The sequence below is a fragment of the Betta splendens genome, chromosome 4 (assembly GCF_900634795.4).
Source record: "Betta splendens chromosome 4, fBetSpl5.4, whole genome shotgun sequence".
Lineage (NCBI taxonomy): Eukaryota > Metazoa > Chordata > Actinopteri > Anabantiformes > Osphronemidae > Betta > Betta splendens.
The window spans coordinates 17501789-17529505 of record NC_040884.2 but is presented as its reverse complement, the minus strand read 5'-3'; the positions used below and the strand labels follow the sequence as shown (position 1 = coordinate 17529505).

The window sequence follows — 27717 nt, the reverse complement described above, 5'->3', positions numbered from 1 at the left end:
ATGCTGCTCTGAGACAAAGACACATTCACGCCACTGAATGCCTTTACGCTCCTCGGCGCTGCCAGCCTGCGAGGGCCAACGCCGTGGTGTGTGCGGCGTGGCCCCCTGCACACGTCCTGGCGCCCGGCCAGTCGCACCGCCACCCTCGTCCTCGCCGGCTGGACCGGCTGCAGTGAGCGCTGGGGTGAGGACGGGTTTCACCCACTGCAGCCCGCCGTGTGTCAGCGTGACGGCTTTGGAGGCAGGAAGCCGCTGCATTATCAATGACGGCGACTGCCTCTGCTGCTCCGAGGTACAGTGTGTGTGTGTGTGTGTGTGTGTGTGTGTGTGTGTGTGTGTGTGTGTGTGTGTGTGTGTGTGTGTGAGCTTACCATCTTCACCTGAACACTGTTCGCCGGCTGAGAAAAGCACCTTTAAATCGCTCGCCGCTAACAAGGCCAAACCTATAATACATTCACAGACCAGATTAAAAACACAAAGGCCGCCCTGACCCACAAGTATCCAATTAGCCCGATACAGCGAATAAAGTGCAGTTACATAGGTAGCCACAACAGAAGCCGGCTTCATCTGGCTCCAACCTATTTAATAAGACTCACTGCAAAGTGTTCAAATGTCACTGCTCTTTTGCAATTTCATGCTTCACAACCAGTGGCTGTAAAGTCTTTCTACAAGAAAACAAGACATTAAATACTGTATTATTTTAGGGGAAACTCAATGTGGCCAAAGCTGTAATACAATAATAAAAAAAAATAAATTAAAAGAGAAAAATTATATTATCTTCACAACAAAAAATTAAAACTATGGAATTAACTGAACAGCACACAAAACACTGAATAATTACTGTTGACACAGTTGTTTCCAAGAAATCAAGAAATCTTTCGTTAATGTATCTGCCAAAGTTTCCATCTCCATCTTCCATCATTTCAAAGCTTAGTCGGTCACAATAAATTCAAATTACGGACACAGGAAAATGCAGCACACTTCTACAAAACCATGTGCAGGGACGTGGACGTACAACCAGAACCCCAGAATAAACAAACACCCGCTCCATCGCTGATGCACTGGCAGAGCTCCAGTTCAGAACGCAGCCCTCTATTCCTCCCCAGGCCGGGGGTCAGGACTTAAATATTTTCTGCATAGGCAATCCGTTCTTTCCGCCACACTATTTATAGCGCGGGCAGAAACAGCTGAGCTGACTGCAGTGATGTCACTTGTGCTGATGGAATGCTTTGTTCCACAGCGTGCGCGCTCGCCACCTGGGTCTGTGCAAGCTGCGAGGGGAAGCTCGATGCAGAAGCCAAGATGGCCGACGGTCGCCCCACTTTCCCCCCCGAGCGCCGCGGCTCTCGCTCGCCCCGGCGTCCCCCACAGACCGGGGTGCAGCTGCAGCTCGCTCCCTCTGCGTGTCGGCGTCAGAAGAAGAGGTATCGGCATTTGTGGCTGCCATTTAGAGAAGCAGAGGAGCGTCGCCGCTGTGTGACTGGCTGCTGCTTGAATTTAAAAAAAAAAACAACAGACAGGAATCAAACTATTTAACCGTGTGATGCTCTGTGCATGGCGTGCATATGGCTGAGGCTCTGAAGAAGCACTACCCATATATATATTTTTAGTAAGCCTTTGGGCTTCTTTCAGTGTCCCTAAAAGAGCATGGTTGCCTGGCAACCATTATTGTTGCCATGGAGATTCATGTGTTGGCAGCTGCTGCAATCAGCATTAACTCAAGGCACATATTCTCATTCCGATAGTCAGGCGGTGGAAAGGCAACTAGGACAGACAGTCAGAGAGGGATAGTAATCAGTGTGAAACATATGCTCATCCATTACTCGCTGCATTAATACAATGATATCCAAAAGAAATTTATGGCTCTGCTTTGGTGCAATGATCACTTTGCAGGCTGAGGCATAAAATCCCACCTCCTAAAGGATCCCCGCTTTCATTTAATAAATGGCAGCAGGCTGCAGCCCGGTGGAAAACAACACCATTTAGCCTGCAACATTAAGTGTATCTGCTCAAAACAAATGCTGACGTTAGACCAAAGGCATTTGTTTCCATTTTTCTTTGAAAGCGTCGACGACTCACACACACTGTACTCGTTCCGCTGTGAAATGTTGGCGCGCCGGATAAAAATGGCTGTTTAGCCGCTGAATTATTGTGCGAGGAGTCTTGTTGCGCGGTGAACTGTGCGCCGCCGCGGACGCCGCGGCTTCGGCTTAGTGAGACCTTTTTGACCAAACTCAATATTTCCAGTTGCTCTCTGCAGCGGCTGCTGTTTCATTTCAACCTGTTCGGGGATAAGTGATATTTACCTCTTCCCATTCTTCATAGAGTGGTGCGTCTGTGCCCACTGGAACAATTGCAGCCCTGCTGAGAGTCGACACGCGCGGAGATCATAATAGCAGCTATTTCCTCTCTAGGTTTTTTTTTTTTCCAGATCTCTCTGTCACTTCACTGTTGACATCACAGAGCGATGTAGGGATAAAGAGACAGAGAAAAACAATAACAGACCCATTGACCCCCATTTCACAAACCTTGGGGGTATGTGAGAAATCCACTTACGAGGTTGGAACACACCAGCTGATTGGGCCTCAATAGGCTCTCTATTAGTGGAAGTGCAGCGAAAGGTCCTGACTGCTGCCATTTCTGAGCAAGGACGGTTCTCTGACTGATGCCACAGATTTACATCTAACCTCGTGTGCGCCGTGCATCCGGCAACAGCACTAATCTGTATCAGGAATCAGAGGGACAATTGGATAAGCAGGGAATTAGGTTATTGAACTATACCTTATTGTAAACTGTGCTTTGTGAAATCAGATCTGATTCCATCACTAGTGGTGCACAGAATGTGACAGAGCAACGCAAGATGATGATGCTGTAACACAAATGATTCTGAAAATAAAAAACAAAAAACACCTTGAAACATACAGTAAGTACTTACTGAATTAAAGATTTTAAGTATTTAATATGATTAAAGACTGGACAGATCAGTCTGAGCCAAATCAAGCAAAACATCCTCAATGAAAAGAAAACGTTAACGACTGTCTGAACGTCTGTGCTCTCAACGTTTTAATTGCCTGCTACAACAGAGACAAGGCTTTGGGAGTCAGACGCGATGGTTTCCAGGCAGAAGCATTAGAATGGAGGCTCACCCTGCGTTCTGCGGATGCTGCTGGTTGACATTTAACATCACAGGGAGAGGGGAGGTGCAGAGCCAGGTGCCCTACATGCACATTTGACCCCCCGCTAATGTCAGAGGGGGAAGGTCCCACACACTCATCCCTGCAACACTACAAGGGCACACGCAGTACACAGTATCAGCAGCGGCGGACTGGACTCATTCTCCTCTTGAAAACGCTTATAAACCTCAGCAAGAGATCAACGTTCCACACAGCACACATCATTCTGGTTCAGCTCCTGCACTTCACGTTAGCCTCAGCAGCACTGTACTGTAAAACACTCGCAATGTCTCCTAAATGTGCCGCAACTGATTAACAGCAACCTACACAAGTATGTGTGATACACTACCACTACAATGTGCACCACCTCTCTGAAAGTCTCCTCTGAGATTATGGATGTTGTCGAAATGAAGGCAAAAGCTGTATGAAAAAACAAAATCATGCCGCGTGCAGAGAGAGCATAACGTCAGTGGAGGCAAAGAGAAAGATGCAGACGCTGAAGGACACTACAAACACTGCCAACAGGCCTGTAACCCGGTGCAGATGACCTGGTTCTGCTTGCACGCAACCATAAAATAACAACTGCTGTTTGGTGTTAGCTCGGGGAGCGTGCTGTCCCTGCTCGAGTTATGCAGACGCATGTTACCGTCAGGATTGGTTTGGGAAAATAAATAAATAAAAAGGAAAAAGAATTAATGAGGTCAAGTCCCAAAACAAAGCAGTGTCTACGTCTACGGGGTTATTCTCTAAATCGGGAGTCTCATCATTGCAGGTCAGAGCTGGTGGAACATTAAACAATGTAACCTACATAATAATCTGCCACATAAATGAAGATTGCAGAAAAAAGATTCTGCTCTGATATTGAATGCTTGAAAGCGGATCGTGACTATTTCTGATGCTTCATCATGGAGACATGTCAAAAAAACATGTTTGAGAGCCAAATGTAAGAACGTGAGATGTAATAAAAGATTCATAATCACGTCCACAAATCGCAGCTTTCTGATGGCAGACTGAATGTTGTAGTATGACTCATGGTTCGCATAACAACCACATACATGCCTTTTACAAGCACTGTTTGTTTTTACAAAATGGTACACGTTTGAAATTGATTTGTAGGTCTAAAACTGGCTAAACCCATAGAAAAAAGAGTTATTAATTTAGATGAAATTCATTATTTTCTGCAATATGATAATACCTATTAGTTAACATGTGCTGTAAGTTGCAATGGTTTCAACACAATATCATTATTATTTTGACAAAATAACAGCAGTATTTTTCATTATTTATAGAATGCATTCTCTGAATATTCTAGAAAAATATCCTTATGATTTTCAGTTCAACTGTCCTGTATAAGTACAGGTTTTCGCCCTCTTTCTCAGGTGCCACTGCAGGTATCTCTAACTGCGTTTCCATTTTAACACTTTTAGTGTTTTTTCTATTTTAACAAATTATTTTCACCAAACCTCTTCACCTAAATATTGTGACAGTTTCATCAAGCACAATTTGAAGAGTTTAAGTACAACAAATTAGAACGTGGAAAAATAAATAAATAAATCTATGCTAACATTGCTAATATTACATATTAGTAGTTCACATATGTGAACAAGAAAGCAAATAATTATCAAGCAAAAACAAACGTTACCTGAGAAAAAGAATAATTACTTAAAATTGAACAAACACTAAAAAAGAATAAAATAAAACGGTAAGACAATTATTTTCTCCCACTAACAGACTTAAACGAAGAAGAAATCATCACCACATTAATTAATAGAAAGTGTTCTAGGACACGCAGCTTAGGGGTGGTGGGGGGACAGGCCTGTGCCTAATGTAAAATATAAAGGGGGGCCGATGGCAGGGCTGCGGTTATTAAGGCGTCTCGTTGCAGAAAGTGAGGCAACTACAGCGCTGCTGCTGCTGCTGCTGCTGCTGCTGCTGCTGCAGAGCACAAAGCCTGCAGCTGCCTGGCCGCATTTTCCTACACACAAACATTTTCGTTTCCATTTGGTTCCCAATCACGTCACGGACTCCCCAAAAAGACCACCGTTCATTTGAGTGAGCCCGTGGATGAAGTGAGTGCAGGCTTTTCACCCGGGGCTAATTGTCGTTTAATGTTCATTAAAATTAGGTTGATTCTTTTTTTGTTTTGTTTTTAGTCATTCTCCACTGGGTGCGTTTCCTGCGTCCTGGAGCGGAGGGAGGCCTGCGTTGGTGCTGTCCTGCCGTGAGACAACGCGGCTTCGATAGACAGGCGACGCCGCAACATTTCGATGCCGCCCACAGCTGCGGTTCCTCACGTTGCGCATATGAATGCGGCGTCGCCGCGTTGTGATGTAAACGAACGGTGCAGCTATTCACTGTGATAATGCGCCGCCGGTGACTACATTATTTTATACCATTTCGTCAGGTCGGTTCAGCGCGCGCGCACGCGTGGGACCCTCTGTCCTCTGAGTCCTCGGGTGTGGAGAACAACTTGTCACCGCGCGACAGGAATCCCATTCCAGAAATGTTAAACGCAATATCCTGGAGAATGAAACGCACGGGCGGGATGCGGCTTTAGCAGCACGTCCAAATCCAATCCTGCTCGACCGATTGTTTCCCTCCGCCGAGCGCTGCACTGAACCCCAACTTTTACAAACTTCCGCCTCTGTCCAAATGATGGAATTCGCAACTGCGGCCACTTCTTGTGTCTTTTTCCCCCTCCTCCCTTGCTACTTCTCCCCTTTCCCGCCCCTCTCTCACCCCTTTTCCAACAGGGGGGCCCGGTGGCTGCCTCGTGATTAATAAATGTTTATATGTTTTGAAGTGCGGGACAAAGGGGGCTGCCCTGTGACCCCCAGGAGCCCCGGCCTGTGCGCGGCCATTGTGCGGCACTGGGAAAGGGGCTTTGGGACGGAGACCCCGGGCCACTGACCCCCACACATCCCAGAGCTGCGCCATTCATGTGCGCACCGCTGCATGTCGCCCGGCAGCTCCCATTGTTTCAGCGGGAACAATAGATTCGCCCCCCCCTTCTCTGCTGGAGAAGGAGCAGCGTTCAAACGTCCCCTCTATACGTAGCCTGATGCAAGTCCCGCCTGACTTTCCCTCTGCGGAATGCAATTTTGACAAAACGTTAAGGCTGTCAGCGGTTGCTCAGCCACGTTGCATCACGCAGCAGCGTTGCATCACCGCACCGACTGACTTCTTGCAGCCGTCAAACGCCAAAACCTTAAGGGCGTGAAACAATAAAACACTGACAGCATGCATTAAATAAAACGAGAGGACGGACGTGCAGGGATGAAAAGAAGGGAAGGGCAGAGGTTCGAAGAAACACACTGAATATCAGACCTATATTAATGCATTGCATGTAGGAGCAGCAGGCCCGTGTCTTCTGCTTTGGCTACAGGGTTAGTGAGGTTACTCAAATGACATCATCCACGGGGCCCTGGTTTCGATTGGTTCTTTGCTTGGGAGTCAATCACGACAGGAAGTGAAGGGGATACAAACGAGCAGCGCAGGACTGCCACTTGCTTCAATCAATTACTGCCTCAGTGTTGAATGCCCGAGCAGGGCTCTTTAGCAAACAGTGGTGCTGGCGCATCAGGAGCCCAGAGGTTGCAGAAGTATGCAAACATAAATTTAGACGTGACACGGACATTCTAATCCATTTCTGGCCCCTTCTTCACTGAAGCGTTTTGCGCACTGCTACCATTACTGGTGAACACAATTTAAAGCAGTGTTGGTGTAAAAAAAAATACTTGAGGTTTTGAGAAACCGGCAACATGAAAACCCCAAATACTAACAGAGCCAAAGGAGAGCAGCGATCCAGCGACCTGCGTAAAACTGCGACGCACTAATTGACCTCTCAAGGCAAACGGCATTAAACGTGATGAACTGTGGCAAAGATGCACGAGCATACACCCACTAGACTACACACATATGCTATAGTTGTGCACAACGAATACATGCATTTCGACGTCTGCAGCGTGTATAAAATAGCATTAATATAAATCGTTTCATTTAGCATATAGGGGTTTCCAGAGCGCGCGTGTATAGGCTATTTGCGCGTCAGTGTGAGCACGCGCGCATTTGCATGTATTAAAGCCCGTGAGCGCGTGTACATGTGATAAGAGGGAGAGAGAAGGGGGGGGTGAGAGAGATTTTACTCATTGTAATGCACGGAGCGACCTGCCCTTTTTTGAAAAAAAAGAGAGAGAGGGAGAGAGAGAGAGAGAGAGAGAGAGAGAGAGAGAAAGCGCAGCCATGCTTTGCAGAGGCTACAGCATCGCTCTCACTGGTAGTATCAGCTTCTCGTCAAACGGAGTCTCTGCCTCTCCGCCGCTACACCGGCATGAACCGGGAATACAAGCCGTCACTGTAAAGGTCCGCAGTGAAGCGATATGAAGACGAAGCGAGGTGAAAAAGCAGCGGCGCTCGGATACACGTTGGCAGCGGCGTAGGATTCACCATATGGCGCGGAGCGTATCGTGGTAGGTATATGACGCCTCCGTTTGCTCCGTGCCCTCGCATTTCATCATTTATTGATAAACGCAACGTGTGTTGCGTTAAAAGCGCTGCTACAACGTGTGTTTTTTATCAGATTAAAGAGGACGACGTTTGTGTGCTCAGACAACGGCTTCCCTGCGCGTCCCCCGTACGCCGCACTTGCCATTGTTATTGCGGGCTTCAGGGAATAAACTGCTTTAGGGAGAGATGCGACTAAAACGGGGACAGGAAACAGAACCGAACGTGCGCCGGATCCACAGATCGTTTTATGACGACGGTTGCATAATCAATAAGAAGCATAAAGGGGACGGAGGCTTTCTGATCCACCTCACTGGTTCTCTGCGCGGTGCTTAAGGACAATAGGGGTCGTGTTCCTGTCGGTGGCCAGAGAGACTGGGGGCTCGAAATGCGGCGATGTGCCGTGATGAAGTTTCAAACGACGGCCAACGCGACGGCGGCCCGGCTTTTAGAGGGGTGGGAAGGTTTCCGTCTAAAATGGCGATTCCCTTTGTTTTCTGCACCCTCTCCTCTAATCTAGCGAGAGAGTTATGCATTGCAATTACCACACCGAGCCTGCGCCTCTCCGTGCTCACGCTCATACAGTAGATGTAGTTCTCCAACGGTAAAACCTGGAGGGTCAGGTGCAGAACCGGTCCCAGTGACGGTGGGCTCTGGAGCCCAGTCAGGTTCGGATTGGAGGGCAGGTACGCGCCTCCTAATTGTGATTAGACAGCACTGACCTTATATGAATTCATGCAGCTTTTAGACGGCGTCCGCATATGTGCAAATCAATGGGTTCTCATGAGCCTGTCTCGCTGCAGATTAAATGGGATTATATGCATTGATCTCGGATCTGCGTTTGTTCCACATACAACAGAGTGATCAGCGAGAAAGTAGTTTAACCTGAAACGAGCGACATGCATTTGTGAGCAAGTCATTTTGTGTGCAGGTTATATAAATCCCATCAGGATCGACCCAGTTTATAACACTGTCTTGGCAGCAAGTGTTATTTCAACAACCAACACTTACTGCGGCTTAATGACAATGAGAATAAACCGAGAATTTGTTCAATCAAGATGCACTCACATCAAAGACTAGGCTCAAGAAGACACAAGCATCCCTCCCTCATCCCCTATGCGCGTACGTGTGTGTGCGTGTGTGCATAAGAGTGCGCGTGCTTGTGCACGAGTGTGAGTGCACGTACACGTGTGTTCTCATTTTTTTTAACAGTGCAGTGTTGCGTAACCATTGGCAGCCAATTCCAGATTTAGGGCTTCACAATTTGCGGGACCATTGTTGGCATTTCCTCCTCCGGACCGTACAAACACGCGCGTGCGCAGTTCGGCAACCAACTGCAGAACTATTAACACATTTCGGCGATGAACGTTAACAATCCGAATGAGAAGTCGTCAATTTTTTCTCCTAGTTTCAAGGACACCGGGCAGTGATGGGGAGGACGTTAGGTAATATAGAGGAACATCTGTTAGCCGGGTGACGTCATCCCCCACCCCCCCTTCATCCCAATCCTCTTGTGCTGAAGGCAGATGCCTCATTTGTTTGGCTGGAGCTCCATTAATCCCAAAGCCAGAGAAAAAGACTGGACGGAGAGAGATCAGTCCCATTCAGCTACGCCGTGTTGCTGCTGGGCTCGCGCTGCACCGTCCTGTCTGCCGTCCTGAAAAAACGCGCGCGTGGATGTTTATACACAGCTCACGCGCAGTTGCCAAGGCTCCTCGGCTGCCCCGTTTGCGATTTGCGGCAGTTTTAGCGTGTGACCCGCGAGCAGAGGCTGCAGGTTTGTGTAGACTGTGTCTAAGTGTCTGTGTGTGAGCGTGCGCTGGTGAAAAAGATGCGTGCATTATGTGGCCAGAAAAATCAATATTTTGACGTGGATGCCACTAATTTACCAACAGATTTTTTTTTAAATAGGTCAATGTGAAATATCAGATTACAGTTGTCTTTGAAGTTCATGGCGCATTTTGCTTTCTTTCTCCTTTTCGTAGGTGCGTTATGGAATAACGGAGGACATTTACGATTTCTGCAGTTTTGGACAAAGCAGCCACGGAAACACACCTAACGGAGTGCTTTTCGCCTGCATGAGCGGCCTGGGACTTATAACCACTTGGCCTGCGAAGCTGCCTGCTGGTTGTCTTGCGTTTAAATCTAACCCGTTTTTCTTCAGCTGATTTTTAACATTTCAAGGTAGGGCACACACAACAACCAGGACAGGATTTGATCCCTTTGGACCTGCGCCGGATGTTTGGGATTTTCAGATTCGTCCAACTTCACATATCGCTGTTTAGACATAGGCCCCAAAGGCTGCAAAATAAATTGATTATATTTATAATGAAAGATTCGAGCTGTGTGCCCATTCTCTGCAGAAGTGTAAATGCAGCTGGTGGACGGACACGCGTTTATGCACACAGAGGAGCGGGTTGTGTCTCTCCGTGTTCACAGCGGACCTTGATTTAATGTCTTACAATTAAGGCACGCGGTGAATGCCAAGAGATGACACTTCTTTCTTCGGAGGTCTACACAGCCAAGTAACCCATCTTTAAACCATGTACGGCATTTTCAAGCATGTTGAGGTTTTCTGTTTCTCGGACTGTAACGCTGTATTCATGTGGTGTTTCTTTCCTGTTTCAAAGAAATAAAATGTGCACAACAAAAGGGATGCTTTTCTTTCTATGTGAGCACACGTGACGGTTATATGCTGTGTGTGTGTGTGTGTGTGTGTGTGTGTCTGTGTGTGTGTGTGTGTGTGTGTGTGTGTGTGTGTGTGTGTGTCAGTGGGCGCTATCCATAAACACATACGCTGCTCGGGAGCGCTGTCCACCTTCTCTGGTGCTGAAATCTGCGCTCCAGTCTTTTGTCTAACTGGTCGTGGAGCAGGAAATGTAAAACTATTTCCCTCTAATACAGCAATGCAGTCCGGTTGCGTCGACATTTAAACTATCTATTTAGACTAAGACAGGAACACGAGTGGCCTAATAAAATATTAACATTAGGGCATCGCATCTTGTGGTTAAATCCAAAACCTAATTTGCCCAAGATAAACATGGGGAGAATTTGTAAACGGAGTGACCGTGGTGTAAGTGTGTCCTGCTGCGGTCGAGCGTCTAATCCGGTATTTCTATAAAAGATAAATATATCGCTGGTAATGACATTCATAAAGCCGTCGTTAGATTAGACAGAACTGACGAAGTATTGCAACAAATTACCACCGTATCCCAGCGTTTGTTCCTCCTATTGGTTCTGAGTAAATGTCTTGTTAAAATGATTACTCTCGCAATGAGGCAGGCCCATTTTCGCCTCCCTGCAATCACCTAAAAGCTCCTGCATGACAAGGATATTAAACTAATATTTATTTGATCTGCATATTATTATTCCATAGGCACGTTGCCAGTATGGTATGTAAATGAGGAGGGGATGGGAACTGCATGAGAAGAAATAGAAATTAGAATTAAATGTTGCCCAACAGCCGTTTGACAAAACTGATGTATACAGCTCAGTCGCTGAGCCAGAGCGAAGGCATTTGTGCCGGTTAAAACGGCGTCCTCTTGTCTTAGTCTGCCGCCTAGTGGTGAGTGGTGGAAGCGCAACCACAGTCAAGCCATAACGGACGATGATATTTCCTCCGGGGCTACGAATTTGACAAAATAATAAATTGTTTTAAAATATTTTTAACAACACGACTCGAACTGGAAGACATTTGCCACTCTCCTTTTAATGTCGCCAACGCGTTGCACGGTTCAGTGCACGTCACACGGCGAGACACAGGTCCATTCTACACAGGCTGTCAGAAATAATCGGATCCTGATTAATGGCTTGAATTTGTGCATATCATCTCAGACTGTGGCGGAGGAGTGATGGATGGGTGGACGGACGGATGGGGGGAAGAGGGGTCTGGTGAGGGTGGAGTGGAAGGTCGGTCGTATCCAATCATTTCACCAGCTCCTTAATGTTCGTTTCTCAAATACACACAGGTGCACAATCAACGCTACACAATTCTATTCTGAAATAATGAACGATTTCTTATAGCATCATACAACGCACATGACTAATCATTCAAACGATAAGAAGGATATTTTAAAGAATTATTTAAGGACGAAACTGCTTCTTGGTCGCCTTTGAAATAAATAGCACAGACTACACGCCACGTCACGCGACACACCAGCGGGTCTCGATGGAAGGGAGAGCGTCACATGACAAAACTTAAATGCCATATCAGGACTCAACAGCCTGGGAGTCTGGCCTCCACTGATAACCGAAATCTTCAAAGTTGAATGAAATCCACAAGACTGCCATAAAGCGTGTTCATCATGCTCCTGCTTTGCCCTCAGCTCCCACAGCATCAGCAGGGCGTCATTAGAAGCCACCGACTGCCCCCTTGTGGTAAGGACGTAAATCAATTAAATCTGATTGACATTTGTTTTAAAAGGAGAAAGAGGCTGGATAATTTATACAGAAAATCATAACATTCTGTTGCTTTGTTTAACCATTTTAATAGCCTTTTTATTATATGTTTTCTAGCGGTGTCAATTTTCTATTTTGAATCACTGGTGGACTGTTAATTTGTGCCCTCTTTTATTGGTTGACATCATAGTGGATTAGTGACTCTACTTTTACACACACGCACACGTCTTGATCCATTTTTTGCTGAGCATTAGCTTTCAGACTGATAGTTTAAACGTCAGGTTTGTAGCGATTGATCGTGATTCCAACCTGCATCGGTGTTAACACTGTGTTGATGGCATCATGTTCTCTTGTCAGACTCACTGTTCACAGCCAAACAATGCTTCTCGTACGACTCAGTCTCATCCACCCACTGAACATCTTCTGCGTTAAGCACAGGAACATGACCATCATTCCTCTAAAGTTGGACTCACAAACGTAAAATTAGCTTCTGCAATAAAAGCCTGCTTCACTATGGCCTCCTGGACCTTTCACACTATTTTGCTTGGCATGACCTTTGTTAGTTCATCACGTCTGTGGGGAGTAACAACTGTCCTAAATGTTTCAAATTTTTAAACAATCAGTTTCAAAATATTATATTTCTACAGAAACAGCATTTATGGCTTCACATGTTTTGTGTTTAATACCAGTTTAAACTGATGCTTGCGCTCTTCCCTTAGTTTTGCCTTTGTGGTCTCTTTACTAAAATGCTGACGGACCGTAGTTGTAATGGCTGTGGCACCGTCCTGGCCCATCTTGTCTCATTAGTGGAACCTGATTGGCCATGAAGGTGTTCTCTTGTCTCAAGATAAAGCGTCTGTCCCTGCCACTCGTTACATCATAACTCCTCAGGTATTCTGGCCGATGGCCACTCGTGGAGCCTGAGCGCAGAACCTGAACATACGCTAATTGAAATATGCTAGAAAAGACTTAAAACGTTGACCTTGAATGTGCGACACAAAGTGCTGGACTTGAATCACTGTGATGTAACTATGAAAATATATGAACATTAAAGTTGCATCCAGGTCTAGATGTGTTAATTGGATTAATTTTAAATCTAATATATTCCATTGTATTATTTGGTTCATTTTACTGTAATTGCTGGTATGTAAATGAGAGTATGTTGGTGAGAGGAGAGTCTCTTACATCAAGACAGCACAGCTTCAAATGCTGATGATCTGGAAAAAAAGTTCACAGGTCTCAAAAACTGAAGTTTAAACCCAACCGAACATGTGATCGATTTTGGAAAAACGCCACGCAATTCTGATAATCTACCAATGGGGCCACGGTGCAGTTGATCTCAGCTGGTCATTATGGTTGTACTACACACTACAGCCCAGTAGATGGCAGTGCAGCTAAATAGATCATGGCACGAGCGCAGACTTAATATGGAAAACCTGGTAACGATACAAATACACAGTGAAAACATAAATGAATGTTATTTTTCGGTGACATTTATCAAACTAAAGAGCTGCGAGGAGGAGAAAAAGAAAAAAGAGGTCACCTTCTCCCGGGTTGTGACAATATCACTGCATCAACCTTGAGAGTGGACCTTTTCACAAGTCTGTTGCTCACTAATACAAAGAGATATTAAAAAATGACAACAAATAAACACAGATATATATACAAAATCAGTAATTCTAAACAAATGTCGTATGTCAAACGTACCAAAAGCAAAAGCGACTTTGATTTGCAACTTTTCAGTGTAAAACACGCAAGCACAATATTAGAGCAACGTGTAATTTTCTCTGAACTTTCTGAAACCTCCAATGTAGAGTTTGATCACGCTGGAAAAGAGCGGCTCGCCTGTCATCCTTTAAATGTCATTAATTAAACAGTTAACCTGATTGGATAGAGAGGGGGAGAGGGCGTCTCTGTCCCAATAGACGAATCCTTTTTAATAACTCGCCTCGAGATAATGATGCAAAAAGACTCGGGCGTCTCGTGCGTAACGAGGATCGTCGCGGAGGATCCGGTGAAGGTGAATCGGGAACAGAAAGAGAGAGAGGGAGAGAGAGAGAGAGAGGGAGGAGAGAGAGGCAGAAGAGAGCAATACTTATTACTAGAGTCTCCTCCTCGTCTCCACACCTCAGCTGACAAATCGAGCGAGTCCGCAACTTCACCACTGACAAGAACTAAACCCGCGAGGACAAACAGAGGAAGGAACTCACGGAGACGCGTCGAGAGTTTCCCAAAAGTGACCAGAGCCCGAAGTAGAGCGGAGTTCACCCGGGGATGGACAGGAGGATGAACTTGAACGCCGGCGCCGGGGACATTTTTCACAAAACTCTCAGCGCGGTGTCTACTAAAAAAATGGACCCTTTCAGGTCGTCGGCGGGCATCGAACTACCAGCCCGAGACCGCCAGTCGCCGATGAGCTGCTTCGACCAGCCCGACCCGGACCCGATCCAGCCGGGGGGACTGGCGGGGGTTCGAGGGGGCCCGCTGGGTCTGCCGACCGGCTCCCTGTGCGTCAAGTACGGAGAGAGCGCCAACCGGACGTCGGCGGCGGAGAGCAGCGGCGGCGAGCAAAGTCCCGACGACGACAGCGACGACAGGTGCGACATGGTGCTTCTGACGGACGGGCGCACGGTGGCGGCGGGGAAGGCGGAAGGAGGTAAGAAAACCAAAGAGCAGAAAATGCTGAGGCTAAACATCAATGCCAGGGAACGGCGACGGATGCACGACCTGAACGACGCGCTGGACGAGCTGCGGGCGGTCATCCCCTACGCGCACAGCCCGTCCGTGCGCAAACTCTCCAAAATCGCCACGTTGCTGCTCGCCAAAAACTACATCCTCATGCAGGCGCAGGCGCTGGACGAGATGCGGCGGCTGGTGGCGTACCTCAACCAGGGCCAGGCCATCTCCGCCGCCTCCATACCGGCCACCACAGCCCTGGCGGCGCCGGGCCTGGGCGCGTACGAGCAGCCGCCCGGATACCCGTTCCCCACCGGGGTGGCCCCGTCCTCCTGCCCCGACAAATGTGCCCTATTCAACAACGCCACCTCCAGCCTCTGCAAACAGTGCACTGACAAGCCTTAACTGCAGCCGACACAGACTCCGAGCGGCGCGTTAGAACGACAGACACCACTTTTGAGAGGAAACGCGCGAGGCTGCTGTTATTACGGTCAGCGGGCTAGAGACAATGGAGCGATGCGGATCAATACTTTTATAATATTTAGTAAAGGCATTCAAAACGGTTTCTGTTCAAACAATACTTGATTGTGTATATAAATCATCCTTAAAGTGCTGGTATGAATGACAGTGAAGACCAAACATGACTACATAGGCCTGTGTGAGTGGCTGCAGGTGTCCAAGGAGTTGCTGATCACTCGCCTCTGTTATGGACCCTTTTGGAGATTTTGGTGACCTGACGACCTGCGACTTTTTTCACTTGAATAGACGGACACCTTCCTGGAGTCTTGTTCCTGCCTCTCTCTCTCTCTCTCCCTCCCTCTATCTCTCTGCTGCTTCCTCGTTGATTTGCGGGTTTTCATTGATTCACCGAAGAGACTCTCTCGCTGATCGCTCACCGATTCGAGGCCTGTGTTTTCACGAACTTTTCTCTCGAGCACGTGGAATGTCACAAACAGAGTCTAATCGAACCGACGCCAGGTTTAATCGTTGAGTCAGATTCATGTGCGCTAATTCAGACTTTTGGTAACAGGCACCACAACGAATTCAAATTTCAGAAATAATAGAAAACCTAAACGAAGCGTTATCTAATGTTTCAATATGTCTTTTGTAATTTATCAGTTTGGATATTTATATCGGATGCTTTGCTTGTATTGCACTTTGTAGTCCGTTTTGTTCTCTTAGTTGCTGCATTTGTTACGTTTTTGATATCTCACAAAGTGATCGCGGTCTTTGTCAGTGTTGTCAGGTCAGGATGTGGATAATTGTAGATACCTTAGTTATTATAAGAGCAAAGAGGGCCATTTGTATGTAATTCAGTGTTGAAAAGCTTTATTAAAATATTTTTAACAACAGAAATGCTTCTGGTTATTCTGTTGTGAAGTGTAGTGGAATCAGACTGAACTGCCTTTAACTTACGTTTGACGAATACACGCACTGAATTTAAAAATCTGAATCTGACATGTAATGTGACTGTTGGGCTTATTATAAAATTGGCCCACCGTGGTTTGTGGGGACGTTGTGGCTTTTATCAAATCCCGGATTTTCGCCAGGTGTTAGTAGATGGGTAATAATAATAAAAGGCGACTGATGCCTCCAGGCAGCAAAAAGATGTTTGTTCTCTATAAGAAGGGAAACAAATTACTTAATGACCTTTATTGTGATTATTAAAGCAACATCCATGACGGTGTGGGTACGTGCTAATTCGAAAACAAGTGTGTGTATTCAAACTGTCGACAGTAATACCTGGCTACACATAATGAAATACATCGTTTAGGCAATTAGACCTCCAGAATGTGATTAAGCAATGTAATTACGACACTGTTCATTGCCGTAATTTGGTGTCTTTAATCACAACGCAGCCATCAGCTGCACGCCCATCGACTCACCCCTTTGTCCTCCTCACTGTTGTCCATATCAAAGCAGACTGATGACGGCTAAACCCACCGACCAAAACAACATGTAGCTTAGTGTTTGCAGAGAGAAAAGTCAACGGGACATTAGATGGAAGCAGAAAGACTTAGGGCAAAGAACGAGACCAATGTTTTTTCAACTGTGCAAAAAGGCTAGAACAACGCTACAAAACCACAATTTCGGTGTTCTTGTTATTATCCTAAAGCAGCTGCATTATTCCTGAGGTTAAAAAACAAATCTAAATCTTAATTAGTTGTCACATAAAATCTAAAGTCTGTGTGAGGCTTGCAGGAACTTCAGCACCATGGACAGAGACAAAACATTTAATGGGAAAAACTTCTTGTCAGCAGATGTAGGAATGATGAATCATGTAGTGACAGTTTTTGTACATTTTATCTAAGAACACCGTTGATAGTGTGAAACAGACAGACTGTCACCTCTAACATTCAGTCACCTGTATACAAAAAGTAAAAACTTTCTAAAGTATAAAAGTATCATCAGCCAATTTAATATTACCTCAACATTTAGCTTTAAGGAAATAATTTCACAAAATAGGAAAAATGTAAAATGTTTTAGCAACTTTAGGAAATATATATTTATTAAATTTATTAATCTGACCTTACACTGACAATAAAAAAAACTCGAGATGTATAACAAAATAAATATTTCATAAATGCTTGTCAACAATTTAAACCAAAAAATCTCTTTCCCTTTTTCTTTAAACATTGAACACTTGTGTGAAGTCCTAAACGTGCGGCCTGCACAGAATTTCACAATTTCCTCTGTTTTCCGAGCTCAGCTTTGTGTCTGTAGGATGAGCAATTCTGACAACAGGGTCATTACAGTATCCCATTTAATCCCATCACACCCCTGAATGCCTTGAATCTTCACAGAACAGCCCTTAATTGAGAATGGAAATAATCAGGAGCCCTTAAAACAGCTCTGGCAGAAACATCTAGTCAGCAACTCATGTTGGACATCATCCTGTTTAAGGATTTAACAAAGATATTTTAAGTTTGATCACAAAAAATGGCTTGCTTTCTTTCCTGCTGTTGCAAACGAAGACTTCGCAAAAACGTTAATTATGCAATATGCATTAATGCACAAATGACTGGAGCATTTAACCCATACTAATATTCACATTAGCCTGGAAGAGTAAATTCCCCAGGGGTGCAACAGAGCCATATGCGTGTGGAAAACAGAACGCAGCATCCAAAGGAAAGCCAGCACAGCACAAAACCCAGTTCAAAGGCAGAGAGGATTCTACAACTACCAAAGGGGAAATAATGTGAAATAAGTCGTTCACCATTAAAAGCCACCAGATTCCCCTTGATGTGCTACTCTTTTTCTGCTATTGTTGCAAGCTGGCGAAATGTCATGTACACACGGGAGTCTGATGTTGGTGTTTGTGGGGTTGGACTGTCACTCAAGTCTCAAGGAAGGACAAGACTTTTTCCAGTGGCCACACACCACAGCGCCAGTAGACAAGAGGCAACATAGATTTTATTCATGAGTCTAATAAAGCTGAATCTATCTTAAAGGCATTTACAAGATTCAAGACTCATGAATAAAAGTGGAAGATAAAAACACCCCTTTTCATAAACCATAAAATGTCCAATTTACCATATCAAGAGCCAGCAGGGCGCCTATTCATAATGCGGAGGTGATGCATGCTATGGATGATAAACATGGAAAGTCAAAATATACATAACCGTGTTGAATTGAAATGTCCCCTTCATATCAGTAACGGGCAACTCCAGCAGTGGCTTCAGCCGAGCTGCGTCACAGACTGTGGGGGAGAGATATATGCGCTGCGCTGGCTGAGGCATCAAATCAAACGCTGGGTGGTAATTTACTTTTGTCAGCGCACCAATAGCGATGCATAATGATGTTGTGTACACAGAGAAACAATACAAGGGTCAGGTCTAGTAAATGAAACTCTTAACCACCTATTCCTTCAGCTACGGGGAACGAGTGAGGATATTCGGTGTGGGTTGACATCAATGAGCCTTGAAGCTCAGAAGCTACAGGACAAAGCAACTTACGCCTCAGAATTCCAATGGGGTCAGTTTAGATCAGTTACATTCCTAAAGTTCAGTGCCAGGAATGCTGACAACAATCAATTATACTTCCTGTACTTCTAACTGGATGTTTTCCTGGTTGCCTAATGAGCTACCCACTATAATGAATTATAGTGGGAATGTTTTTTCTCCGACGCAGCATTGAGGTCAGGTACTGTAAACATATGGTGGAGTGCTCAGCTCTGAAAGCTCTAACAGGCTACAATAAATGACGTAGTCATGTGATTATATCCTCATCTGGAATACAATGCTTGAGTAACATCTAATATTCCAACTGCCTCCATATTAATCAGATTAAAGTCCCAATCCCCTAATCCCTGTTTACTGATGGCCCTGCCCTTGTGCCATAATCTGATGTTCTTTTATTCCTCCGGGATTAAAACGTCATGACAGAGCAGTCATTTGTTGCATTGTTGTGTCTCTGCGCGGATCCACAGTAGGGTGTTGTGAACTGTACAACAACAAACAAAACAAAGAGGTCCACTGGACTAAACGTTTGTGCCGAATAATGATCAAATCAAATTTGGAGACAATTTGTTTGCCATCTGTTTCTGAAAATGAAAAATTTTGTTTAAGAGAATTGCTTAAAGTCAACTTAAACAAAAACACTGTTTATAAGATATTCGTTATGTCACGACAGATAATTAACAGATTTGGGTCTTGTCGCGTTCCAGGCCTCTCCGGCAGCTGTGAACGTCCCATTTCTCACCATTCTGATTCTAACCTGCTGCTTTATTAGAGTGTCTGTAGAGAGAATCTGAACAGCACCACGATCCGCTGCAGTCACAGGCTTGAACCAAAAACAAACAACTTGATGTGGATTTTAATGTCAGTTGAAGACGCGCTTGCTGTCGTGTGTGCGTGGGTTCTGTGAGCAAGAGATCACTTGTCCTGATCAACATGCAGATCTCGACCCTCTCAGGGTTCATTAAAGACAAGACGAGGTGGATTTCATTTCGAGCCGGTGATATTCATTAACTCTGGCTTCTATATTAAAGACGCGACAATGACACAATAACAAAGTAGATCACTCATGCCTCATTTTATACATACACACTTCAGCTGCTTTCTCTCTCTCTCTCGAGCGCGCGCGCGCACACACACCTCAGGACAAATAAAAGGCCAAACCAGTGCAGAGTTGTGAGTAAAGCTATAAATAAGCTACTAACAAATGCAGTGTGTGTGTGTGTGTGTGTGTGTGTGTGTGTGTGTGCGTGTGTGTGTGTGTGTGTGTGTGTGTGTGTCCGTGTCTGTGCTGCTTGTTTACGTGCTGTTCAAACAACTATTCACTACCTCATTGCTAGACAGGTTTCTGATTAGAGTGTAATCTGGAGATTAGGATGCAATAGGAGCAAGGTCAATATTATACTGTAAACAAAGTCATAAAACGGTCAAAACACGCTGCGTATGTCCTGATTGCATCCTCTCTCAGTATGCAGAAGAAATTATAAGTGGATTTCAATGTAAGACACACAAAGAAGAAGAAGAAAAAAAAAAAAAAAGAACAGATGATGTGTTACTCTCAATCTCTGCTCCTAGAGCATGAAACCCCGGCCGTTAGTGTAACACTTGCTTGGCTGATCTTCCTGATGTGCTGAGCGCCACGCGAAGGCTTCAGTGTATCCGTCTGAGCAGAGGTCTTAACAGCCATGAATGCCAAGCATGGGGGAGGCAGGCCAGGCCAAGCGGAACCACGGCGGCCCAATGTCCTTGGCTCCTCGGCGGCCTTCACCCCGCACTCCCTGCACAGTGAATTTTATGGCTAATTTCCGGCAATTTATCCTGGCACTTTCAGAGGAGAGATTCCTGCGGGAATAATGTGCATAATTTGCATAAATCATCCTGATAGAATGCATATCAGTATGTAACCCCCTGTCTGACGCTGCAGCGTTTATTTTGTAATCAAAACTGACTCGTTTCCACTGGCGGACGCTCAGGAGTCACGAGAAGGGAGTCAGGTCTTAGTTTAGGTGAATAATTACAAAAAGACACAGACTGATGCACGAAGCCTCCTCACTGCTAAGATTCTTCAGAAAACCTTTGATTTGAAATTCTGTGCGTCAACACTGAGAGCCAAAAAAGCAGTTAATACAGTATATGTAATTTGTGAGCTTTGTATAAAATCAGAGCCTTCGAGAAGAACAACGGACGCTTTAAATGTCCTCTCCTTTAAGATCAGGTCAGAGTCTCCACGCTTCCATACATGTTTTATCCTTTGTCTCGTGTTTTCGCAGTGAGACAGTTTAGTCCACGAGCTCCTTCTGTGTTCGCTTCCAATTGTCTGAGGAGAAGAGACAGCGCCCTGCACCCCCCACCCCCCCTTGCTGTGATTTAATTTGACGTACAAAGAGAACGCGCATATTCTCGTGGGCCGTCTTCGTTACTGGAATCAGACGGGGTCAAGTCGACTTCGAGTTGTTGGTGGAGAGGGTGCGAGATGAGAGCGGGGAAACGGTGGGACGGACGGTGGAAGGGTTCTCGGCGCATACGGAGACACAAGACACAGTCTGATGGAAACACTACACAACACGCAAGCTGCACCGGGGAGGAGTGGGTTAACTAATCCGAGCAGACACGCAGACAAAACATAGCTGCACGAGCAACGAGCAACACACTCGTTAGACGCGTTCGTGTTGGTGACTGACGAGAAAGATGTGGAAGCGTGCGTGTGTGTGTGCGTGTGTGTGTGTGTGTGCGCACGAGCGGAGCGGAAGCGGCCCTTGCTTTGCCGTACTATCAGGTTCCCCCGCTGGCCCCGCTCCCAGAGTCTCAGGATCTCGGATGGTATCGCTGGTGACAACGGGACGGCCGTCCGCTGGGTGGACGTTAATCACAATAATACAGGGCAGGCTAATCACGACTCACTGATCAAGCGCTAAATGACACGCCGGCCGTACCCACGCTGCAACCAGCCGGCTGCAGAGGGATTCACACACACGCCGAGACTAGTCCGCGGTGGGTGGGGGCATTGGTTATGAGGGTGGTGCACAGCCAGCCAGACAATAATTACTCAATGACTGTGGTCACATTAGGGATCAGTCAAAACAGATTAATTTCGACTGATAGCGTTGGTCCCTCCGAAATGCAGATTTTCTTAATAGGAGCAAAATTGTGTTGCTGAGAAATGAGATGGTGCATGTGGGTCATGGTAGACCTTTCACTAAATACCCAGAGACCCTGAGAATTACCCAGAGCAGAGAGGACAGCATCTGTTTGTGTGCTTGTGCCGAGCAAACAAGGCAATTTAGCGAACACCAAGGGAGCGGATAATAAACACAACCTTATTCCCCCTTTCTTCCTACACCTGGCGCTGAATATTTCAGCGCTACACTAAGAGGTCCTGGCTCTGTGTGTGTGTGTGTGTGTGTGTGTGTGTGTGTGTTGCCAAAGCGTGTTTGACCTGACCATGAAGGTGGCTTGTATGTATTTTGCAAGTGTGCGCGTGTGTAAATGAGTGTGTGATTATGTGCATGAGCAAACGTGGGGCAGGCATGTGCAATCATTCATGGTTGTACAGTGAGAGTCATGCCAGTGCTGCTGGGGAATGGCAGGTCTGCGTCCCATCGCTCCCTGCTGCCTTTGTCCTTACTGCCAAGCCTGCACCTAACTGAATGCCCCGATGGCCAGCGTAGACACAGTGCTAACTGTACATAGAGGTGTAGGAACAGGATTTCATAATCTATACTTTACAAATTCTACAATGCCTCTATAATATAAATGCCTGGCTCCTTCCTCAGCCAGTTGCAATAGACCTCTTCTAATGAAACCTGCAGCTTCGCTCGCCACCACCACTGACTCTGATATGTAGCCAAAGTGACACGCAGTGAAACAATGCATCAGACCAGACACAAAATGGCCGACCAGTGCCAAACCCCGCCTTGGCTTTCACTTCATATCACAACACAGGGCCTGGCTGGAGACTGAAAGCTTTACAGGAGGAAATGTGTACGAGCCTCTGTCCACATCTGTCACGAATAGGTTGAGGAAGGTTTGTGTTCTGAGTATTGTGAGTTTAGGTACATTTTTTGTCAATCGGCTCTATGTTTCAGTTTGCCCTTCAGCTGAGCTCTTTAACCTCCCCTCACACCCTCATGTCACCTACCTGCCAGTCAACGTTCTATCCACCTTTCAGCCTTCGAGCAAAGAACATCCTGAAACTAAAGAGTCGCTGGAAATAACTGCAAAAGGGAAAATTAATCTGAGTTATTACATTGATTAGATTTCCACGATGCTAATTAAAAGATGTTAGGACATGGGCCTAGCCAAGGATCAGTGGGCGCTAATGAGGACCAATAGGCCTCTGTAATCTGTGCAGTAATGAGAGTGCTTTAAATGTAAAGTTTGCAGGGAGCAGAGCGGCTGAATGGGAGGATGGAGCAGCGATCCTGGAAAACCAATCCTGCGCCGTCGTTATGAGCCGTAATGACGAGGAGTCACAGCCTCAGCAAAAAGACAGGAATAAAAAGGAGATGAGCGAAAGCAAAGAGAAATTCAATTACACTAAAGGGGCTTTGCACAATAAAAACACTTTATTATTACACAATTAACAGGATGCCGTAACTGCTGAAGGTCACATACCCCCTCGACTTGTATTAGTATAAAGGGCAATATCTTTTTATGAGGAACCAGTTCTACATCTCTGCTGGTTCTGCTCTCCTGCCAGTTTCTCTCGTTTTCAGATATCACATATGTCGGTTCAAAATAATCTTCACAAAAAAAAAAAAAAAAAAAAAAAAGGGGGGCCATACACTAGAAAGCAGTTCATTGGATGACGGCTAAATGAGCGTAAATGACAGGTGCACCCCACTCATTTGCAAATGAGAGCAAATTACTATAATCACCTAGTTCATCATTAATAACGAGCTGTGTTGATGACAAGCGGCTGAAAATCACCCTAATTGGTCTCAACGTTGGTGTTTTTCGGTTTTGTTCAACATACACTAATTCTTAACATCGCATTTGCACAATAGCACGACTGCAACAAAGCATGACTTGGCATTTTCAGGTGTTATACTGTAGTTCTTGAGAAATCCCTTTCTTTCAGTTGGCTCGCAGCTTTCAAACACGTGACCCTGCTTCATCTGTGATGCATGGCATCATCGGGTTGTGTTTAACTGAGCTCGGGGCCCAACCAGGCTATTTGTGCAGAAAAAAAGAGAGGCTAAAATTACAGGCATGTGCTGATAGGCTATAAAACCATGTCATTTAATGCCTCCTCCGGCTCCCTCCCCAAATGATTCGTCTACTCACCATTAAGCCAATTCATCACCTCCTCAGTGGAGGCCATAAGGCAAATGCAGCCTATCAGCCAGTCTTTAGGATGTGGTTACCATTCTGATGATCAAGGATACCTACCATATTAAACGTGGACGTGAATAGAGCCCATCTTTAAACAGTGGCATTAGAGAGCAGCTCAAAGCGAAACACGTCTATATTAAAAAGTTTGAGAAGTGACAGTAATCGTGTTAGAAATTGAAATACAAAAACATTGACGTGGGACTAATCTTGGATCTGGTTGCCACTCGAGGACACTCGCATGATGTGTCACTTTTCTAACGACCTTTTGTGAAACGAACACAGATTTGCATATTTGGGCCCTGCTGCTGTAATGAAAAAAGGTAGAGTGGAGCATATTTCACTGGGCCTGTCAAAGCCACTCACGCCCCTCTGCAAAGCATTCAGGAACTTCATTCCGCCGCGGCCCCTTCTCACGGCCGCGGCGTGAAATTGACTCTGACAAAATTAGCAAACCTCGACTGTTAGGACACATTCTCAATATAATGGGCACCGCTTTAATTCAAAGCACAATCAAAGTCTGGAAGATCAAGTCTCCTTGAAAGTTGCTCAGTCTCTTCGGTGCCGGCGCAGCTCCACATTCATGCAATCGCAAGCTTGTTAGGGAGATTTCTCAGGCCCGCTGACAGTGACGTGCACTGGTGTTTGGCTGAGGTGACATCTGGGAAGCGCGATTCTGCTGCACCACCACACAGAAGCAATTAGAGATCTATAAACCCAGACAAGTCTGGGCTCCGCTTCATGGTGGAGGGACGCACGCAGTTTAATGTCCGTATTAACATGACAGGGATGTCTCACGCGCTGTCGTCAAATGACCGTCAAAGGGTCATCATGAAAGGGAGGCCTGCAATCAGTGAAATCATGTTCTACAAACAGGGCTGGGAAGACAGCTCAGCATGTCGCACTGCGTTTTCCAAGCGAACTGTTCCAAGAACGAACTAATGCCGAAGAATAAAAATGAAATACAGCAAAGACCACATTGGATTTTTTTTAAAAAGCAGAAAGTAACGTCTACTGGTAGGTAGCAGGGGAGGATTCTTAATTAGAAAATGAGTCAGTTTCAGTTGGACAGACTCGGCTCAAACACACTCCACTTACTCTTCAGCATTAAATTAATCTCAACTGGCTAAAGTAATTAGTTCAGTCTATTAATTACTATAATCACCCATTATCATGTTGGCCTTCGCTTTAACATGTTTCATGGCTGTAGCAAATCTGTTTCCAGGGGATATTCTCCGTTTGTCTTCTAATTATTTTGTAATTAAAAGGATAAAGCTGCCATTTCTCTGCACTTCCCATGAAAAGACCAAAACCACCAACGTGCGGTACCGGAGCTTCTCTTAGCCAGACTTTCTATTACTTTAAAAATGTGTTATGTATTTAAAAATCTGTAAAACATAGACAACCGACCAAAACAAAGGGTAGTATGTGGAGCAATTTTCACCCAATACAGAATATACATTCTGTTATCCTTTCAGCACTGATTCATCCAGGACCCTAATAAGACCCCCTGAAAGAAGACACAGTTGAGGTGCAGTAAACAAGGCAGCTGTGCTAGCCAGCTGTGAAGGTGACACAGGGACGCCACACACAGAACAAGCCCTTTTGATTAATCACAAGATATTTACTAGCTCAGATGTAATCAAGGAGCACAGGATCACAGGCTACATCATACACGGCCCAGGAATTTACACAGCGGAGTTAACCTGTCACCCGCCACGGTCCTCCCTGCGTCCATAAACACTGTGTGCTTAGGCTGACTAGCAGCCACGCCGCAGGCACGCGTCCTCAAATAGCTGCAGAAGTGATTGTTTTATTTCCACTCAAACAATATAACCCGCAGTCAGACGCTCAACACATGTCGTCCGATATAAAACCTTATGGCCTGGGGGAGAAAGAACCATTTATCTCAAGGTGGTGGTGGTAATGGGCGTGAGCGGTTTTCCCAGTAAATAGACTGGAGCACAGTCTGGAGGAGCAGGACATTCATTTGGAGGAGTAACAAGGACTATTCAAGATTACAAGGAAGATTGTGCTGTCCTTTAATGTGACGCAGCCCTCGGTCAAATGTTCATTTTAGTGGAAGGAAGGATTTTACTGCAAAGACTAGTTTAGACACGCGAATGCACCAACTAAGAGACAATTAAAAATGCATGAATGTCAAAATAATGAAATAATGTTTTGAATAGTTGCGTAGGACACCGTTTTTGTTCAGCTCTGTGATAAATGTTTCATTTGGAAGAAGTGTGCCTTAAACTGTATGAAATGGATGAAGACATAACCTTTAGCGTGACCTGTGCGCTGTCTGCCGTCGTTAGCACTTCTACAGCAGACGCCGCGGCAGCCCTGCCGTGTTTGTGACGGGGTGAGGATAAAGTGTGGCCTGCGCCGCGGTGCCGCTCAGGAAAATGTCACTCCACGGGGGGGGGGGGTTCGATTCAAACAGGTTGGAGATGAGGGGAAATTCACACGCTAAATACAAAAGAAGCACGACAACAAGGACGTTTCATCTGCCTGATTGTGTGAATGAATGTGACGAAGCCCTCGGAGATTATTCAAGACGCAGCGCTTTGTGTTGCGTAGATGAGCCGCGGTGTTTCAGCCCCATCTCCACTGGGTGACCAGTTAGTCTATTAGATGGGAGCATTTTGTCTCGTCGTCTCCCAGATTTCTCCTCAGCGTGATGAGTCACATTAGATGCCAGGAGGAAGAGTAATTTCTGTGTCACATCCCTTTAGCCCGACCTCGCTGACAATCGCCACAATGAGGACATTCTCAGTAAAAATTCATCACATTTGCCTTTTTAATGGCGCCCCGCCAGCCTCTGCCAAGAATTCACAATCACCCTCGTGCTGCTGTGTCGCTCCAGCATCTCTGGTTGTGACAGTGATTTCAAGGAGTGTATCAATACTTGCATCACCCTCTGGCTCCCTCCTCGTCAGAGGCGACATTGAAACACTCCGAAGCCGAAACACTAGAAAGATACTGTAAGTGCTGTTAGTTCTTTTTTCTGCACAGTGAAAATATCAACTATTGTAAAAAAAATTACCTCACAAATGTGATGAAATTGTGTTGAAAAAATTTTTTTAGATACAATTTGACTAAAAACAAAAATAGCAACTACTCTGCTAATAAAAACATTTTTAAATATAATTGATTTTTCAACTTAATTTTTTTTTTTTAATATTTTGGACTCATTTTTTTAAAGATGTTTTTTTATTTTAATCCTTAAAACATGTCATGAAACATCATAATGTCCTTTCCTGCCATCAAATATTCAAACTAATTCCTTGTGAGTGAGAAACCCTGTGAAACTGACTGGGAAACAAAACACTTGTGGTAAAACAATGTTCTGAGGCCGTTCTGTCAGATTCCTGTCTTTTTTACAGATTTCATCACTGACTAGCTGTGGCGTAAATGCTTTAAAACACTTTGACATAACATGCTGCATCCAGAGACCCTCTGTTTATGAATAATTAATCTGCAGTATGTTCCGAACAGCTGTCTTCTTGCAGGAAGCCCCCCCCTCCTTTTTCTTGCAAGAAAAAGGTTTATGTTCACATCTCTCTAAATCAATTTTTGGGAAACCTGCACAGTTTAGAAATTACCTGCTGCTCGTCACGAGTCGAGCGACCAATCAGTGGCGCTCAAAGTCGCGGCAAACTACAGCGATTGGCCAT

General features: G+C 45.4%; 1 protein-coding gene and 1 long non-coding RNA gene across 2 annotated transcripts; both read left to right on the top strand.

The window, feature by feature from the left end:
• The first annotated feature begins 7402 nt into the window (after positions 1-7402).
• Positions 7403-10328, top strand: LOC114854796 (uncharacterized). Its single transcript, XR_003785819.3, has 2 exons — positions 7403-7642; positions 9662-10328. It is a non-coding gene; the product is annotated as an uncharacterized LOC114854796 (long non-coding RNA).
• A 3724-nt stretch (positions 10329-14052) lies between these two features.
• On the top strand, positions 14053-20269 carry bhlhe22 (basic helix-loop-helix family, member e22). Its single transcript, XM_055508190.1, has one exon. It carries the CDS (start codon positions 14349-14351, stop codon positions 15153-15155), a length of 807 nt encoding a protein of 268 aa, XP_055364165.1. The 5' UTR covers positions 14053-14348; the 3' UTR covers positions 15156-20269.
• The last annotated feature ends 7448 nt before the right edge of the window (positions 20270-27717 follow it).